At 38.0% G+C, this 20,318-nt stretch overlaps 1 protein-coding gene across 1 annotated transcript in view; it reads left to right on the plus strand.

The window, feature by feature from the left end:
- The window catches only part of DCHS2 (dachsous cadherin-related 2), a gene marked incomplete at both ends in the record, with an annotated part of 115,252 nt that overhangs the window by 48,908 nt on the left and 46,026 nt on the right, over nucleotides 1-20,318 (plus strand). Inside the window, 2 exon segments of the mRNA XM_080631943.1 lie at nucleotides 456-647; nucleotides 6,490-6,721. Of these exon segments, the coding sequence (XP_080488069.1) occupies nucleotides 456-647; nucleotides 6,490-6,721 (424 nt within the window).

A 20,318-nucleotide genomic window follows, 5' to 3' on the forward strand; every position in this document is an offset into this window, starting at 1 on the left:
AGTTAAGTCTTTTAGAAAGAATAAGAAAGGTAAGAATGTCCCGCAGCACTTTTCTGACCTAAGTGTGACATGGTTTTTGTAAGATGTACCTCCACAGGTAGAAATAATGTGAAGGGAAAGTAGCTTAAGGTATGGCCTCCTGATATGGTTTAATATGTGGGGCTTTTCCAGTCATGGGAAGTTCACTTGACAGATAATTATTGACAGATAAACAAATCATGTTACAGACAGGTCTAATCGATCTTGTGTGCTTGTTGCAATAAATATGCTGTCAGTAGCTGACTCATTATTTTGTAAACTGCAGACAGCTGAGGTAGCAGTGTGTTTGTATTTCTTTTGTGTATGCACATTTATAACACAAACAGGTAACTTTAAAACAAAGTATCTGTGATTTTTTAAATGAATGAGTAATGGTTTCACTGTATTCATTTTTTATCTCTCTTGTTAACCTGCAGGTCAAGGCAACAGATGCAGATGCCGACCGGTTTGGTGAAATTGAGTATTTCCTTTATGATGGATTTCATTATTATGAGAAATCCAAAGCCTTCCAGATTGACCCACGTACTGGTCAGATCTGTGTTTCTCAAGACATTGACAGAGAAGGAGATCCAACCACTTATGATCTCTTAGTAAAAGCTACAGATGGGGTAAGTTTAACCTTTCCACACTGCCAGACTTGTGAATGCATTTGCAAATTTGGATGGACTGTATACTTTCAAATGAGAATGTAATGAGTATGTGAACGTTGCGTGAATTTGAATAAAATTTCTCATCGTTGCAGAGGACAGAAAGTGATACTTAGTGAACCATAAATTTTTATCTACCCAAATTGAGAAAATTGGCTGTGAAATCCACATTTACTTCTAAACAAGTTGTTGAAAACCATTTCTAGGATGTGTGGATTTTTCTCCCCTTCTCAGGACTGGTGGGCTCCAGGTAATCTCTGCCCTCTGCTTTCAAGATGACTGCAGCAGTAATAAACCAGTGTCTTGTCCTAGAGCTGCATGGCTGCCAGTGATTCTCCTGGATAAATTCCTTGTCCTTTCTAGCTAGCTGGTGCCATTGCTGCTGCTGTGGCTGAGTGCAGCCTACCTGCAATGGCGTGTCTGAGTTTTCCGACTTTACAAGATCTGGTGCTTGGAAGTAGGTATTCATGGTACAGACATGTCTGTAATCTTTACAGTAGAAGTAAGTCTATGTGACCATTTTAGAATTTCTCTAATTTGTGATTTTTGTCTTCAAAATTCCTTTCTAGGCAAAATTTTGTAGCATACACCTTAGTACAGATACTGAAGCCTTGAAGAGTAAAACAGTATTACAGTGTATGACAACAGAAAATTATGTATTCTGCTATACTTGATCCCTTCATTTTTTCTCTCATCCACATGTTTTGAAGCTGTATTAACATGACGAACACGTACATGTATCTGGAATATCCAGATTAGTCTTATTAATAAAGGCTGTGTGAGAGCTGGAAAATGCAGTCAAATTCTGACAAGTTTCTAAGATATCTGGTCTGGGACAGAAAATTATTTTGAAAATGTGAAAGAAAAGAGGTTCACATGAAGAAAGCTTGGTGCAGTTTTTGGTTAAATTATTGCTCTAGAGATAAATGTTATGTCAAAAACCAAAGAAAAACAGCCAATGCGTATTAAATCGTATACGCATTAAATACTATAGAGTATTTATTTTATAAACTGATCTGTCATTTATCTTCATTTAGAGACCTTGTGTTTTCAGCAGCTCAATAATAGGGAGAGGGGTTCAATTTTCAGTTGCCTTGTTTGTGACAGGCAGGACTTAATCTTTTATTGGAAGTCAGTACTTCATAGATCCCATTGATTTCTTTCTAAAAATTTGCTTATCTGACACTTAAATACCAAAGCACCTAAATTCAGTATTAGCTTTCCAAAATTTTCAATATATCTGAATTTCTGTAGAGCCACTTTCCACCTTTAGTAGGTATTTTAGTGAGATATTTTGCCTCCTGGCATTCCCGTGCTGATTTTGATGGGTTAAAGAAGTTAGGTGGTGGGTTCAAATTAGATTCTATGATCAGGGGAGAAATGTGTATGGAAAAGACAGAGGACGAGTTGAAGGGTCACTGTTGACAAAGCAGGGGGGAGAGATGGAAAGGAAACTAAATAATGAAGTTAATTAGAAATGAGGAGGAAAAGGAAGTGTTTTCCAGGTGGTGCTCAGTTTCTCTTACAGCAAAACTGTCAGTTTCCTCCACCTGTTCATGCCTACTCCATTACATGGTTTTGGAACTTGTCAGTCATGTCTTTTATGCATTGTATAGAAAGTGTAATGGGAGAACTAAAATTGCACACAAGAGCCCACGGAGAGGCAAGATTCTGTTAAACTGGTGTAAAATAAACATCCCAATGAGAGCTTGTGGGAGCACCCTCAGTGATTAAGTGGGATACAACTGATGATAATATTAGCATTAGCCTTTTCAGTTGGCAGCACCAGTTTTGGTCCTAAAGTCACTTTACGTGCATATTTAGTGTTCCTCCTTGAAATGCTTTTATATGAAAATAAATTATGTGGCTAGGTTTATAGAAGGGTGTTTGCACTGAATCCCACAGCTTCTGCATCTAGCCTTCTCCTTGGCTCTCTGAACTGTGGCAGACTGAGAGCTGTTCCAGTAGGGAGGGTGACCCTTTGGTGATCCACATGCCACCTCAGCCTGGGAGACCCAACATTCAAACTGCACCCTGGTGCACTTGTGACAGATCAGAAGGAGTTTCACTTGGTATTTGGGGAGTTTTTGAATTTACAGTCAGCCGAAAATTTCTTGTAAAGATGTTAAAGTTGTAATTTTGCTTGCTTTCTCTGGAAAAAACAGTCAGAAGAAGGTACATTGCTTGGGGAACCTCCACAAGCGGTTGACAGGGGTTTAGATCAGATGTACTGTGAAATAAAGACCTGTGAAAGGAAAATATAGAAAACCAGGGATTGCAGTAAAAGTGTTTGCATGTTTTGAAAGCACTATGGAGGACAAATGCAGTACTTATTTTGTTCTTGAATATGTTCAAATTAGGTCTTGTGTGTTCTAAGTCCTCTGTTCGGCTTCTTTTGTTTGCCTTCACAACATGACTGAAATGGGCACTTCATTGTGTGTTCTTCCCTATTTGTTTGGGGGTCTCCAAACCATGACATACATAAATTCATGCTTCCTTTTATGCTTATTTTATGTATTTCTGTCTTAGTGAGGCTTAATGTGAATTCATTTTCATATAGGAAACTTTTTTTTAACAACATATTTTTGCTGCTGGGTGGCAGCAAGTTTTATTGCTATGTATTGTGCATAATTCAATCATCTTGTTTATTCATTTGCATTTTTTTATGATGCCCATCACCTCTCTTTTTCTTTCAACCAAATAAAAAGTAGACTGCAGGTGTGAATCTGTCATAATCTAGAGAAGTTTAATTGGAATAATGCTAATATATATTCTGTCTAGGAGCATCTATACTATACTACCTGCTTACAGACAACACTTGTCTGGCCTTCAAAGCCAAAATCTGAATTGCACAATCTTGATGCTGGTGAACAGTAAGGAGTGATCAGGAGAGTTCCACCTTGCCTCTGGGAGCTGCCGCACACAGGTTTTTTTCACAGGCTGGGCAAAATTAGATGACCTAAGCCTATGAGAGCTTCTTCTGCCAGTTATGGACCAATGCCAGCAACAAACACCTCTGTACGTAACACAGTACGTGTGCCAGTGTACCAACCGTTTCCATCAGTGGGGCAAGAAGTTCCAAAAACTGCAGAACACATTCAGGGCGTTCTTCCCATTTTAATACTATATTTGACTCATGTGAGGGAATACGCTGCTGCTTCAGGAAAGGATGTTCTGTCTCCATAATAGAATTTGGTCTGTCTTCTGAGAGATTTGGTTCCCCCCATACACTTAGAATTAATCAATTTCTGAAGACTTTGCAGTCTTTGCGTAACTCATAGGATAAATACAAATTGGCTGGTGAATGGTAGGTGGGGTTTGTTTGATTTGGTTTGTTTTTTTAATGTCTGTGTAGCATAATGAAACTTGGAAGAGGCAGTTTAACACAAATTCTCATGAGCTTTTGCAAATTGGTTTCATGCTGTTCCAACCATCTTTTTAGAAGCTTTATACTCTTGACCTCACTTCTTCCTTGCCCCTGTTCCCTTAAAAATGCTGTGGAGCCACTCTGGCAGTTAACAAAGCACTCCCTCACTCCCACCCCTTAGCTCCTGTGCAGGGATTTCCTTCCTGTGGAAATCAAGGTATTGGGTAAGGGACTTACAATGAAGTGGGGTTGATGTGTTGGCCGTGAGCCTGCTATGTCTGCACATCTCCATATTAGTGCAGGGTTCAGGATTTTATGGCTGTTTCAGTAGTTCTGAAGCTGAAGGTAGCCCTGGTCCCCAGGCACGTGTCCTGGCTGCTGGATGCCTCCGCAGCAGGGTGAGCTCTGCTCACATGCATGGAAGCATGCCAGGAGGATCTGGGAAAACTCTTAGTTTGCAGTTGAAGCACAGATATGTGATGCACAGGATCATCTTAATTTTCCATATACTTGAGCCTTCATGGGCATGTCACTGCCACCCAGCAGATAAAATATGACTATATGGAATAAAAAACCCAAACCAGAACAAAACAAAAATCCGCATGGAAATGTGGAAGAGAATGCTGATAGTATTTTTAGCCCCAAAGTAAGTCTGAACCTGAGGACGTAATAACGAAACCCTCAAAAGTAGTTTTGGGGAGGATTGTCATGTTTATAAAGCAAGTCTAAAGGAGTAGCGTCCATCTGAATCGTTGGATAGTTTCCTGAAGGTCAGCTTTGAAAATAACTGATATGAACAATTAGATTGAAGAAATATGCAGCCTAGTTATTCTTCTCATATCATAACTCCTGTGACTGCAAAATTAAGTTTGGGCTAGCTCAGCATAACTTGTTATGTGTACACACCAACATCCAATCTGTGTCAGCGATTTCTGTAACTGACTAATTGGCATGAGTACAGCATGCTCAGCGTGACTTTGAAGAACACAGGATTCTTCCTCCATCTGTATCTTAATGTACTGCATGCAGCACGTGCAGGCTATATATACATGTGCAGTTTTGTGCCTCCGTTGTACATGTCAGTGCCCCACTACATTAGCTGTGCCACAATGGAGCTGATTTCTTCTAAAAATGTTGGTAGTTATGGCTGTAAAATAACCTTGGAAATACCAGACCTTTGAAACTGATGGAGGGAGTATGAGGTAGTGCCTCTGAGAAGTAAATTGCTGTTTCAGTGCTTTGCCATGGCAAACTGTGATTTTGCTGTAGCATAGTTTGATAAGCCAACTTGGAGTTGCTCCTCGTTTCTCCGGTTTCACTGCAGACCAAAGGTAAGTATCATCCTTGTGGCTGCCCAGGTGGTATTTTAGTGTGCTCTTGGTGGGCATCTTTAGTAGGAGCTTTAGCTGTGTGGAGAGCAGCTCAGTGGCTGGGCTGAGACTGTAAAGAGATACAGTGCTGAAGCTGTGACCAAGGCCTTGCTGTTTTCCCAGCTCTTTGTGTAAGGAAAAGAAACAAGAGCATGGAAGTTGAGCCAGGCCCCCTAGAAAGTGTGGTGGTGAGATCTCTTTCCCTGTGAAATCACAAATGTGCTGGAAATAATTTTATGGAATCAGTTATGAATTTTACATTAACAAACTGGTTTCAGCTATGTACTTTAGGTGAATTTGGTATTTGTTTTGTCTCTGTGTACACAAAATGAATGTGGGTATATAGACAAGCATATGTGCATATAGAGAGAAATATATATGCACACACTTAGTGTAAGGAAATAAACATATATGTATAGACACACACATTGTGTGAGCAGTACTGCTTGAACGTGCCAGGGTGGTAACTTGAGGCTAGCTCTTGCAGGCAGGAGCCTGACAGATCAGCTTTTGGCTGTTCTGCTCTCTCTGTGTTCCCAACCAACAGTTGAAAATGCCTCATATTTGCTGTCATGATGCTCATGCTTTTAAATCAGAAAGACTTAAAGATAGAAGTTATTCCCACTTTACTGGAGGACCACAATCACCTGAGGGGCATGTGTTTCTTGGGCAGAAAGCCCTGACTTTTATCTGTGAAAGAATAAGCGATGTGTAGGTGACTACAATAAAAACAAGTGAAGTCAGACTAGTAAGGGTTTGACATGTGTGCTGCTCATTAATATTAACAAAAATAACTTTGTGTTCAGGCCTCAAAATATAAGAATTTGAATTTAGTGTAGTCTGTCAGCCCACTGGAGTTGTTCTGAGCATTTAGCTTGCCTAAATGTAGTATTTTGGGGTATTATAAATACCAGAAGTTGTTTTTAACAGACATTTTCATTGCTTAGTATTGTAGCATGTTCTGTTGCTAATGATGGGCTGAAGCCAGATGTGCATCATCTTATTGTGTACACTTTTAAAATTGACCTTGTTTTTTTTGTTTTATCTCATCTGATTTATCCAACAGGGTGGGCTGAGTGCCCAGGCTTTTGTTCGCATTGAGATAGAAGATATTAATGATAATCGTCCTGTTTTTGAACAAGCTGTCTATGTAACAAGCATCAGCAGTCACACACAGCCAGGAACAGAGATCATCAATGTTGTTGCTACAGACAGAGATTCGGGAATATATGGTGCTGTCATGTACGAACTGGTCCCGGGAGAATTTTCTTCTTTTTTCACAGTGGATGCATCCACAGGTATTGTATGAGTCTACGATTCAGGAAGTCTATAAATATACAGCATGTATCTCTTCCTTGATGATGCTTTTTTTTTTGGAGTCACGTCATATAGTTGAAACTTACATCCTAATGGAAAATAATTCTAGAGGAAGTTGGAGGCTTTAGGTTTAACTTCATTCACTGAAACAAACAGGAGAATGGGAAACATAGTACATGCCATTACAACACAGACCAAGCAGTATGCCACTTATCTTCTATTTTCAGCAGTAAATGTATTCATAATTGTAAGAAATAATAAAAAATTTACTTTTTTGCAATAACATTTGAATTCCTGAAGTGTTTAGGTCTTACTCTTGAAGAGCAATGGAAGACCTTTCAAGATGCTTTTCCTTTCATCTCTGTTTCTGTCATAATCTTCTTTCCCCCCACTGTACTGGAATAAGTCCCCTTTCTGCTCACAGTAATAATGTCCAGCTGCCTCCCTGCTTGACTCAGTGATTAGCTTTGTAAATATCTTTTTCTGTGTTTTGCTTCATAATGTGACCCTTTGTCCTTCCGGTGTCTGGAGAAGTTCTATGAAGGAGTGATGAAGAGAGCGAGAAAACAACTATGGCAAAAGCAAATCTGGGTGAATGTTTTTGAAGACAGGTGAATCTCACAGATTGAATTATTTTTCCCATGGCCACAAAGCAGCCTCTGTAGTCTGCTTTCTAACCTTAAGATAGTTATCAAGATCAGCTAGAAAGAACATGAGCAGTGTATTTGCAAATGTCCACCACGTCTTTCAGAGAGGGGGTATCTAAACTGCAGCTACCATTTTACTTGAGAGCCAGCCTTTCCATATGAATGTGTCCTGATCAGTGGTTTTCCTTTGTGATGGTAATGGTACAGGGGATTATTTTATATGTTTTAAGAATTTTTAGGGCTGTAGTACTTGTGTATGTATTAGCTGTTTGGCATACGAAATGTTGGAAGGCTCTATTCTTTCAAAATGGTGTCTATTTTCACTTTCTTACATGGTCCCCAAAATATTCTGATGAACAGAAGAAACTAATCTTCTTAGGAAGTTGCTCTGCTTGTCTTGGCTATTTCAGAAGTTACTTAATTGTGGACTTTTAACTACTTGTCAAATCAGATTCTCAGGGGCATAACTGATGCCAAAAATATATAGGTCAATCAATAATTAGGGATCTGGATCTCCACAGGCATTTAACTGGTCATTTTAAAACTGCCCCAGCAGACTTGTCAAAGAAAGCCCCTGTGGGTCATGCTGGCAGTGCTGGCTTTGCATCAGTCCTCTCTTTTCAAAGGCTTCTTCCTCAGACTGTGACCTTATGGCCTTTTTTTCCAGTTTTGACACTTTGTATAGGAAAAAATGTCATGCTTAATCATGAAGACCATATACGTTTATAAGTTACTATCATCTGTGGATCAATCATGGTATTTTATCAAAGGCAGGCCAAATTCAGGGTGAAGTTGCTTGAGGTCATTACTGCTGACAGTTCGTGATGAGAAGAGCATTTAGGTCAGAGACTATTCCCGACATCATAGTGCTTGGAATCTGATTGCATTTATTCAGATCTCCGGGGTAATTCATGAGGTCAGACTGTGTCTATTTTTTTTAACTTATTAATATTAATGGTGTGGAGGATTTTTTTCTGAAGAATACACTGTTTCCTTTTATATTCTTCCGCATCTACCTGCAGTAGTGCTTATGCTCAGTCACTGGTGAGCAGAGTGATTTTTAACTCTTAGAAAAATACACGTTATAAACATTAAAACTGCCTATTTGTCACACAGAAGTTCTGCCATCTTTGTGGGTTAAATAGCTGCAAAACCAGTTCAGTATTCATAGTGAGGTGAAACAAGTGTCTCGCTCTTATGGAACAGAGATTTTGAGCTCTTCCTCCTTACTTCATGCTACGACAGTGGCATTTCCCAGTTTTTGTTGTGCTAAAGCTGTCTTCATATGCTCTGATATATGGCCTAATTTAAAGGTGTCTCCAATCTGAAGGTTATGTGAGGAACTTTATCTAATTATGTGGGCTGCATTTTGTGAACACAGGACAACGAACAAGAATGACAAGCAACAGGAATTCTTCAGGACACGGATCCCCAAACCCATAAGCTAAATAAGATCATATTACAGCTTTTGTCTTTGGTTTTCTGATCTTGTGGATGTGCAGTTTGTTACTGATGTGTTCTGCAGGGGGGGTTTGTTTGCATTATGACATATTGTGGTTTATCTGCTTTTTCATTATTACAGGACCTAAAAGGACATGATGGTGTTGGAGTCTTCCATGAACTTGCCTTACTGCTAAGTTTTATTTTTTAAACGATTAATTTTTCTCACTGATAGAGCATTTAGAAACGAGCAATGAAATCCAGTGCATCGGTCTTTTTTGACTTATGTTCTCTATAGCACTTAGCATTATACATAGAAGTGGACAGAGACATTTTCAGTATTATGAGATATAAATCAATCAGTAGCTAACTGTTTGTCACATTACACTATGATACATTAAAATCATATGCAAGTTGATGCTGTACTCCATGGCGTATGTAATTTCTATTTTATGGCATCCAGGTTGTGGATTTGAAGACTTGTGTCACTGTAGTTTTCTTTGTGGGTGTTTTTGGAGTTCTGCACTTATAATTCACTTTTTTGCCTCATTAACATTTTAATTTTTAAAAGAGAAATGGATAAAAAAGTAAAAAACTGAACACAAATTTTTCACTGCTGTGGCTTGCTTCTGGCATTTGTTTTGTTAAAGCAATTGTATGGATGTAGCAAGAAAGCTTTTAGCTTTGCAAGGTGAACTAAGTTCAAAGTACAGGATATATCAGCTGGTCAAGCACTGACTGTACAGAATATATCAGTGGTACTTTTGATACAGAAATATTATGAGGTCAAGCCACGTTCAGGCTCCTTGAAGGGGCTGCATCTTTTGTTTCAAGCCCTGTGATGTAGATATCGTATATAGATAAATTCAGTGGGAGTGGGAAGAAAGAGCCTTTCATAAAGCAAATAAATATTCCATTTAAAAGTGTTTTGAATTCTAAACAAGTCTTTATTAGTAATATTTGTTTGCTATTTTAGCTTTCATATCATGCATTTATTATTTTTATATTCACTTGTACAAGTAAATAACATTTATTGCATTTTCCCTTGAGAAAAAAAATTGAAATGAAGTCTTTTTAATTTGATTAATGATTGACTGTCCACAAGAAAAACCACTTTAAGAACTGTGTAACTAGAAAAATGTATGGATAGGAAACTAAACCAGTTCCTCTGCTAGTTCGTGACTCTTGCTATCGTTTGTTTCTAGTGTTGGTGTAAACAACATCTTGGCTTCGTTATGTTTCCTTTTGTAGATATCTGATCCATGCATGATCTATGAACAGCACTCATGAATTGATTAGAACAGAGCAAGTTGAAGAGCTGTTCTGGCTAAGAAACTGTTTGAGCTATGTTTGTTTATTTTCCCGTTGTTACCTAAAAAGCTATCTGAAAGACAGATTTTTATAACTATTTATAGTTATGGCTCAGCAGGTAATTAAAAATGTAGGTCACAGGATACAGTCACAAGTGTGGCAGAAAACCTATGCAGTGCCTAACTTTAAGAATTTGGGATTAACAGCTGAATTTATAAACTTTTATTATGTTACAGGCATTAATATTTTCCTTCACCCAAAGGCATATAATTCGTTTTTACATTTATCTTAATGAAGGCCTTCATGAGAGCTGGATAAAAAAGATGGTTATTATCTTATTGTAGCCCTGGTTCAAGGAAGCTGTTTTACCTCCACAAAACTAATAATAGTCTTTGAAAATTATTTTAGGCCAGTGTGACTTCATGTGTCAGTCTTCAGGTAAATGGTCTGCTTCATATTCTTAGAGCAAGTCCCCTAGCTAGCCACTGTGTGCAGAGGAAATTCCTCTGAAGGCTAAGTAAAAGGCAGGAGCCATTGGTTTATGTTTGTTTGAAGGTGTTGTTGATTTAAACCTTGTATGAAAACGATGTGGAGAAGGTAGCATTCACATAGTGCGTGTTACAGCAGTATAAGCCTTTAATTTAGCTTCTCTGTTTCTTTTGACTATGTAAGATATTTAGGCTTGTGTTTCTGTGAATCCTATCTAAATTAAATGCTATACCCTTCCTTCTTTGTATTTTAATGAGAATGTTCCTTTGAGCATGGTGGGTTGACTGTGGCTGGACACCAGGTGCCCACCAAAGCTGCTCTATCACTCTTCTCCTCAGCAGACCAGGAGAGAAAAATTATAATGAAAGGCTCATGGGTCAGGATGGGGACAGAGAGAGATCATTCACTTCACAGACAAACAGACTCAACTCGAAGAGATTGATTTAGTTTATTACCAATTAAATCAGAGTAGGATAATGAGAAATAAAACCAGATCTTAAAAACATCTTTTTCCCACCCTTCCCTTCTTTCCAGGCTTAGCTTAGAATCATAGAAAGGTTATGGTTGGAAAGGACCTTAAGATCATCAAGTTCCAACCCCGCTGCCATGGGCAGGGGCACCTCACACTAAACCGTGTCACCCAAGACTCTGTCCAACCTGGCCTTGAACACTGCCAGGGATGGAGCGTTTACCACTTCTTTGGGCAACCTGATCCAGTGCCTCACCACCCTCACAGTAAAGAACTTCTTCCTTATATCTAATCTAAACTTCCCCTGGTTTAGTTTATATCCATTACCACTTGACTTACTACTTGGCCTTGGCCAGCATCAGGTCTGTCTTGGAGCTGTCTGGCATTGGCTGTACTGCATATGAAGGAAGCTTCAGGCAGCTTCTCATAGAAGCCAGTCCCCTACTACCAAAACCTACACAAACCCAGTACAGGAATTTGGAGATCCTTCTAGTGACTTGAAGATACTTGGATCAACCTTTTGTCATAATACATCTGTTACTTTTTTATACCAAAAAATACATATTGAGTACAACAGACAAGCCTTGTTACAAGAGCTGGTTTAGCAAGAGCATTTTCAATGCATTAAATTTTTAATTAAAAAAAAAATTAGCATTTTTAGCATTAGAAAAATATTTTTGACACAGAAGTACAGCTTTTTCTACAAAATGAACATCCCCCTGAGGAAACTTTAACTTGCTAAAAAATAATTTATTTCCTTTAAGATGCATACTGATTTCTTTTTAACCAAATAGCATACGGTATCATGCAACTAAAATGTCCTGTAAGAGATATAGAGCAGTCTAGGAGCTTAGTCCATTGGAGAAAAATGAAGTGAGGAATATATCTGACGGACATACAAATTTAAGAATATCAGAATTATTAACATAATTAGCCAAAACACAGATTTAAGTCCAGCATCTCATCTTTAACAGTGTCTGACAATGGATATAAAAAGACAGATTAAGTGTAGAGCTTGTGCAGAACAGTCGTTCCATTGATACGTTTTTCTTGCTTTGGCAGCGTGCAGTTTAGTACTGTACTGCTTCCATTACTGCACTGTGGCACCATATGTAAATGTGATTTAATGTCAAACTGACTTAAAATAAACATTTTGGTTCAGAGCACCAGAATAGATTCATTCTAGTTAAAGATGTTGACAAGTTTTGTTATATTGAAGAAAATAGAAATGTTGTTTAGCAGTCATATCTTAGGAGATTTTCCATGCATGATAAAGTTTTGTCTTTTTTTAGTACAATACAGGTTGAAAACAAAAGCTGAAATACCAAAATTTCTTCTTGGGAAAAAAAAAAAAATCCAAACTTTGCTTAATTCCAAACTTTGCTTAATTCCATGTATTATAGAACGTAATATATAGCAGATTGTAATGTGCATCAAAGTAAAATGGGGATGCATCCTTTCTAAAGAAAACAAGGCAATTTTTATGATGATTTATGATGTTCTTGTATAGTATTGTAGGAAAAAATAGTTTATTTTTAAACTATTTTTGACATTTTCATACAGCATGTACTACATTTGCTAAACATATGAAGAGGTTTGCATAAATAACATTTAAAATTAAGAGTGTTTTATTTTTTAATGTTTTGAGGCCGTTTTTTTAAAAAAAATGCAGTTTCTTCAATTACTGTATTTCTGATCTTTCATATGAAATGGATAGCATATTCAGAATGCTGCAAATCAGGGGAATATGTCTGAGACATTGGTTTCACTCACTAAGTTTTCACCTTTGAAGGATTTTGTTTGAGTTAAGTCACGAAGGAAAAATTAGTGGTCTCAGCTGAGTAATTTGTGGGCATTTACCTTCACTGAGATCTCATCTAATGAAAAACCTAACATAAAGAATACAGGAAACAGAATGTTCTCCTTGAAGCACACAAAATTTGCTGTATTAAGTGCTGGAGTGCAGATTTTGGCCCTGAAAGTAAGTTGTGTAGGGGAACAGCATGAAAAAACACCCATAGTGCCAGCTCTTAATGTATGCATCTCCTTTTCCTTTTATGAAGAAAATCCAATAGAATTGACCACCTACAAAGAGAAGAATTCCTACAAGCTATGTGCCAAAAACTCAACCATACAATAGTGTGGTGACACGTGTACTTGAGTTTCATTGTACATGATACAGTGCAAATTATTTACAAAAATACTCTAGCTCACCCCCTTTTCTTATAGTCAATGTCAGATCTCAGGAACACAGGAACACACCAGATGAGACAGAGAGTGAACTCCTTTGGCATTGCACAGATGATGTGGGCTGCTAACAAGAAAAATGGAAACAAGCAAAAAAAAAAAAATGCCCAAACCTCCCCTTTTGTAGGAGACGAGTAATGTGAGGTTTGTACAGTAAAGTTCAGACAATCAACACTTTCCTTGGATGGAGACTATATGAGTCTCAAATACAGATGTATTTAATGTACTTCATGTTCTCAGTTAACATAAAGAAAAGAATAAAGCGGCAGGTCACACAAAGAGAGCAGACAGCCTTGGCAAAATGCCTTCACACTGTTGGACTGTTAAAATGAATGTAATAGGGAGTGGCAGAAGATCAATTCATGAGGATTAAGATGAGCATCTGTTTTGTGATGCTCTTAATATAAGAACAGCAAATATATCTTGCTGGTCTTATATTAGGCTTCATTCTGTATCTGTGCTGGAAACGTGCATCTTTTGGTACTGTGCCTTCAAAGAAACAGCATTTCCAGTTACATTGGCAGTTGAATTGTGCACTGAGCTATTTTTGGATCTGCAGGCTGGCAGCTTGATTGAAAAGGTCCTTGGTTAAAAAGATGTTTTGGGAAAACTTCAATAAGCTAAGCAAGCAAAGGTGACCTAGTGGGATGCTGCGGCAGTGTAGATTGTGTAATGAAAGCTCTGCCTTTGTCTTTGAAAATACAGCAGTTCAGCAGACCAGAGTCATGCCCACTTATTGGTGCATGCTTTGATTTTTGGTGGGGGATTTTTTGAAACTCATGTTTTATGTGGAAGCATTCTCTTTGTATGCAGTCAGACAGCAAACATGCTCTGCATTACTATTATGTCAGATTAAAGGAAACAAAACAAAAGGAAACACAAATTATGTTTCTTTGGTTATATGCTGCTTTACTGACAAATTAGCATTTTGGGTGGTGTGTTGTTTTTTTTTTGTTAGGGAAGAATTATTTAAACATGTAATAGGCAATATAGAGGAAGCTACATCAAAGTAATACTTGTTTTTTCTGTATTAAGTTTTAATTTTGATGTCCTATGGTGAGCCATAAAACCTCTGTTGTACTAACATTAGCATTCTACTAAGCAAAAAAACTCCACCAAACCCTAGTCCTGTCCTGTGAGTTTTATGGTAGGCTGAAATAATGAGACAACAATGGATTAGTATGACAATCAGTTGGTTCAGCATCTCCAGGTTTCTTTAAATATGTACTGTGGAAAATTAGTTTTTGGGAAGCTGTTAGATTTGACAGTATTCTGAAGGATATGTAGCAAATACAAATTCATTCAGAGTCTGAGGTGATTTTATGTTGAAATTTAAAATGGGAGGAAGAGGATCAAGCAAAATATTTAATTTGTCTTGAATGTTAAAAATAAAGGAAATGAAGCAATAGGTTTACAAAGTAAGCGAGAAACTGAAATCCCTCAGTTTAACAATTGTTGTGGTGACCAGGAAGACCCAGTTGAGTTGATAAAAGGGTCTGGGTTGGAAGGGACCTTAAAGACCACCTAGTCCCAATCTCTCTGCCAAAGGCAGGCAGGTTGCTCAAAGCCGTGTCCAACCTAGTCTTGGGTAATGGGTATAAACTAAACCAAGGGAAGTTTGGATTAGATATAAGGAAGAAGTTCTCTACTGTTAGGGTGCTGAGGCACTGGAAGGGGTTGCCCAGGGAAGTTGTGAATGCTCCATCCCTGGCGGTGTTCAAGGACAGGTTGGATGAGGCCTTTGGTGACCTGGTTTAGTGTGAGGTGTCCCTGCCCATGGCAGGGGGGCTGGAACTTGATGACCTTAAGGTCCTTTCCAACCCTAACCATCTATGATTCTATGATAATACAAAACCATTCAACATGAGAGGCTGATGCTCAGGTGGATATTCTGCTTGTGAATAATGGAGTTGCCTTAATTAGAAATTAATATTTTGTGTGTTGATGAATATTTCTTCGCTCACAAAAGTTATCTCTAACCTGTAGTATTTAAAATAATAAAAAATGTTCTAACAGTAGAGAGCGGAGTGTTAAAATTGTACATTAGCTTACAGATCCAGGTACTGGTTCCTTATATTGCAGATTACCAACCTGGTGAGATTTGGATGAATTACTCTCGAACAGACTTTCATATGCTAAGCAAAGTCTTGTGCTTAAATACGATATCTTTATATAGTATTGATTATAGACACTAAGCTCTTTTATTTATGTTTCCTTTTCTAAGATGAAAACTGAGTTTAGCAGAGAAATCTGCTAGCGATGGGCCACTATCAAAAGCATCCCTGGTGCAAGGTATGAGGCTTTTGTAAAATACAAATGTAGACAAGAGATCGATACCAGTTGAATCATTAAATTACTAGAAAAACATTCAAATGCCGAATACTTTTGGACTTGAAATGGTCCTCTTATTCACTGAAATGCAAAACAGTGTTTATGCCATCAAGATTAAGCTTTTTAAAGCTTTTTGTTATGAGCTGAAGCTGTGTGTATTACAGCAGCTAGACTGTAAATAAGAACGTAATTCCTCATTAATTCTTTCCTTTCCCCTGACAGTTATTAAATCAGCCCTTCAAACAGTGCATTTGGCAGAGTGTTGTTATGGTTACCTTCAAGAATGCAACTTCACTTAAAAAGGTGCATTTTAAATACGGGTAAATAGCTAAAACAGGAACCTACATGGCAACCTAAGATTAGAGTGTAGGCAATGAGTCAGATATGTCAAGTAGAAACACTGTCGTTTCTTCCCTAGAACAATGCTGGTTTTAATGTTCATGCAAAGTCTACACCTCCTAACTGCATGCAGCTCTCAGATATGCAGTATTAAACAGCAGGTCCAGCGGCCAGCTTTGAAGGTGAATTGCGGTGATGAACTGTGCCTACCTTTTGCCATCTGCTTACTGTCTGAGCTGTGTCAGGTCATGTCAGCTGACCCATCCTAAGATATTTGGTGAAGAAACACTGATGTTATTTAAAGTTGTTAGGGTGTTCAGTTTCGTGGTCTTAGGGGACACTGTTGATAGTTGCTGATTTTGTTCTTCTTGCTTTGTTCTGAATTGCCTTCTTATTTCATGAACAATGAGAAAATATTGGAAGCTTTTTAAGCAAGAACACATTTCTATGCAATCCAGTGTCCTGAAGTTAGTGTGTCCTGATTTTTATCTTTGCCTCTGCAGTGCTTGACTAGTGGAAAACGTTTTGTTTACCTACAAATAGCTATAAATGTAGGTCTGGTTTTTGCTTTGCTTACATGAGGACCCTGTGGAAAAACAGGTTTTCAAATTGGTCAGCTAGAGGTTATGTGCAGAAATCCTATTGAGATAACCAGCATTATGTCTGCTGTACAAAAAGTGCTTTTGGTGAGTGAACCTACTTTGGTGATAGATGCCGTTGTAATGGTAGGACTGAACACAAGATCATGAAGATGATCAGATATATATTTTAAGAGAATCATTAGATGTGTACACCTGTCTCCTGTTCGTAACTCTTGAGAAACAGCCCTTAGCAGCTGACCCACCTGTGGAGTAGGGTGCATTTCCACAAAAATAAGAACAACAAATCCCATCAGAATTACCGGGAGATGGCAGGTGCTGCAGAATCCTGTCTTTCACTAATGCGTTTGCATGTTCTGCACAAGCATTGGCTTGTTTTATCTTTCATTGTTAATAGGTACAAAGTGGAGAGCAAGAGCTTCTTGGAAGTTAGTACAGTAGCATGTAACAGTGAGTGAGAAAGCATGAAGGAGATCAAAGATTAGGCAGTAATGATTTTGCCCTTTATTAGTACTAGCTCTCACCGTACACTGAATCCCTGAAACCGTTGTAATGATTTATGCTAGCCAGTGAGCACAGATTGTTCTGCAGCAAAACATCTGTAAATTCCAGCATGGCTGTGCTGAGCTAACCTGCCCTGGAGCAAGGCCTGCAGTGGCAGTTTCAACAAGCATTGCAGATTCGATCTAAAATGTGTATGTGAATCATGATGGGCAGTCTCTGTGTCATGTTTTTTATTTGTAAAGATTGGAATCTGCAGTTAGTTATACGAATGCAGATCTAGTCAAGAAAATGAGATTGCCAAGGTGCAAATGAGGCTGGATGTTAATGCTTTGTCTGGTATGTAATTATATGATTGTTCACCTGTGAAGCACAAGTGATTCCAGCTCTCTTGTGCGCAATGAGAAATTACTTGAAATTACATCTTCAAGGCACTGCAGTAATATAAACCATAGATTTTGAAAAAGGGAATTAAATGTTATTAAAGGCAGCAGATAAGACTGTCCATATATATATATATGGGGAGACAAGCTATAAGAAAGGAAGTGGCATTTTTCACACAGTGACTTCTTAAAGTGGAACCACGCTTGTGTCTGTGTGGTCTCCTGCTGAGAGCTTTGGTCTTGGTAAAACGTTCCTCACAGAGGAGCCATCTCATTATTCCCTTTACATTGTCAGCATTTCTAGAAACTGTTGTATGAACTGTTGTTCATAATGGAAGAATATATTCTGTACCACAGCAACCTAATTGTCATTTAAATTTCCTGAAGCCACAGATTGCAGGCTGCAAATGACCATGGTAATAACAATAATAAGACACTGTATTTTCTTAATTACAGAACAGGAAAGAAAGAAAAACTGTGACTCATCTTCAGCCTTTTATTTAGCAAGGCATACCTCAAGTTTTTGCACACCAAGTGTGTGACTTGCACAGCTAGTTCCTGCCCCATGCTTCTTGCGGTTAGCCCTCTGTTCCTGCCTTTGCAATGTAGTACTGGGGGTCTCCTACACTGTACTTCAGCAGATCAAATAGACCTAGCCAGCCTGCTCTGAGGTATACTGGCAGCTACTTTGGACCCAAGCAGTCATGGCTGTTCATTTTAGTCATAGTCTGACATTTTTACCTAACCACGTAGAAAGTGGGATCCCAGATGCTGCTTAGTTCTACAGCTTCTTTCCTGTCATATAGTGCCATAATAGAGCCTAATGTGTCATGTTCCTCAGCATACGGTAGAGGTGTCTCAAATGTCTGTATAGGTTATATATTGCCAGATACAAAGCTAGTGCGCAGTCCTACAAATGCTGAAAGAAACAGGATATATATAATTAAAAGTCAAACTGGGTTATAAAATCTCCTGCCTACTACAGTTTTGAGGCTGGAAAGAACCATATGGAAGACAGGTACTTTTTACTGGCATCTGCCACTGTTCTTAGGGCATCCCTGATCATGCAAGAGAGGGCTGAGTTGGTGAGATGTACTTGACTATTCCCTTTCCTCCCTAGGACACAGAAAAAGAATGAATCTTTTACCAGTTTTTTCCGTGTCTCCTTTCTTAGCTGATCTGGCATGGGCTGTGCTGTAATATGTCTAGATGAGCAGAGAAGGAATCTTGATTCTGAAATACGTCTGTTCCACCAGGTCATCAGGGTTCCTGGAATGGAGCACTATTTGCTCCCCTCTTTGCTAAGGGGTATTCTGAAGTTGTTAGTTAACTGCTTTGAGAGTAAGAATTCCAACATGATGCTTTTCCGTAGAAGATTTCCCACTCTTCACATCTTGAAGTATCCAAAATGGGAATGAGATATTTTTTGCCTTGTTAATAGAAAAATGCCCAATTAGTCAAGTTAGTAAAATACAATCCATTTGATTGGTTTCACTTGATTTGACAGCAACAGTGTTTGAATTCCATGTTTATATGTTTAACCTCTGGAAAAGAAAATGTTAAAACCCTTTTTACTTCAAGCTACTGTTGCCCAGATTACCTCAGGAAATGCCAAAGTATATGTCTAACTAACTGTAAAACCCAATCATCAAAAGACAAAAAATAAAATATTAAAAAAAGGCCAAAATAAGGTTGAGTCTTGGAAGTGCATCAGTTATTGGCATAGGAGCTGGATCAGCAATGAATTCTGCATCCATCTGTAGCTCTGTTGTTTTTTTACTGTGGTTTGTCACACTGGAATGAGACATTTGTTGTTAGTGGAAAGTATTCTTCCTTCATCCAGAAGACCCTTTGAATGCATTTTAAGGATGTCAAGACACAGTTTGTTATCATAATGTCCTGGCAGTGTAATTGGAAAGTATGCCACATGCATATTTGAATATTTATAAGGATTTTATATATTCTCCATTATCCTGCTTAAGAATGTATTGTAGCAAATTAGTGTTGTGGCTTCACCAAAATTTTGAGAAGATGTATTGTAGTTGAATAATGCACTGATTCTCCTAAGGTACTTTTGAGTTAAATCAAATTTTTACCCTGTCTGACAAATAGGACAATAAAATGTCTGACTTGAATACCAAACAGCATTCCTACTAAACCTGTCTCAGGAGCCAGGAAATTACAAAGGTAGTTCAAAGTTTAAAGGTTGGGTTTTACTGAGCTGCTAGAAGTTTTGTGTCTTCACCAGTGTCTGCAAAACTGTATGAACTGTAGGAAAAAGACTAGGTGATTTCTTAAAAATACCTGTTGGTATGTAGAAATTGTCTCTATTGAACCACTTGAGTTTACTGTGATTTTACTACTTAGCATACTGCAATTTTAGTATTTAGTGTGTATTCAGTTAAACTCAGTCATTGCTGAGAATTTTCTTACATTTGGTCACCACTGATCTTAATTTTCGTGTTCAAAACCTTACTTTACAAATAGTTCTTTGTACTGCAAAATTTATGACCACCAAAGAATATTGATGGATTTTTCCCACCTCAAATAATGTGCAAGTGTTCTTCCTTCTGGTGAGTGATAGGGAAGATGCTGGAATGGATAAGATAAACCAATATTAATGCTCTCTAGGGCATAATTACATTTCCTTATTCCGTCTTTTACCTGGCTGTAAACACCTGGTCTTCAGCTGTGTGCCTCATGTTATAATTTGTAATACTTAATTATAAATTAATTTATAATTTAGATTATAATTTAGTTATACCATTTATGAAATAACAAACATACTGTGATCTGCTGTATTGCCCTTTGACCTAGTGTTT

The sequence above is a fragment of the Psittacula echo genome, assembly GCF_963264785.1.
Source record: "Psittacula echo genome assembly, chromosome: 1".
Taxonomy (NCBI): domain Eukaryota; kingdom Metazoa; phylum Chordata; class Aves; order Psittaciformes; family Psittacidae; genus Psittacula; species Psittacula echo.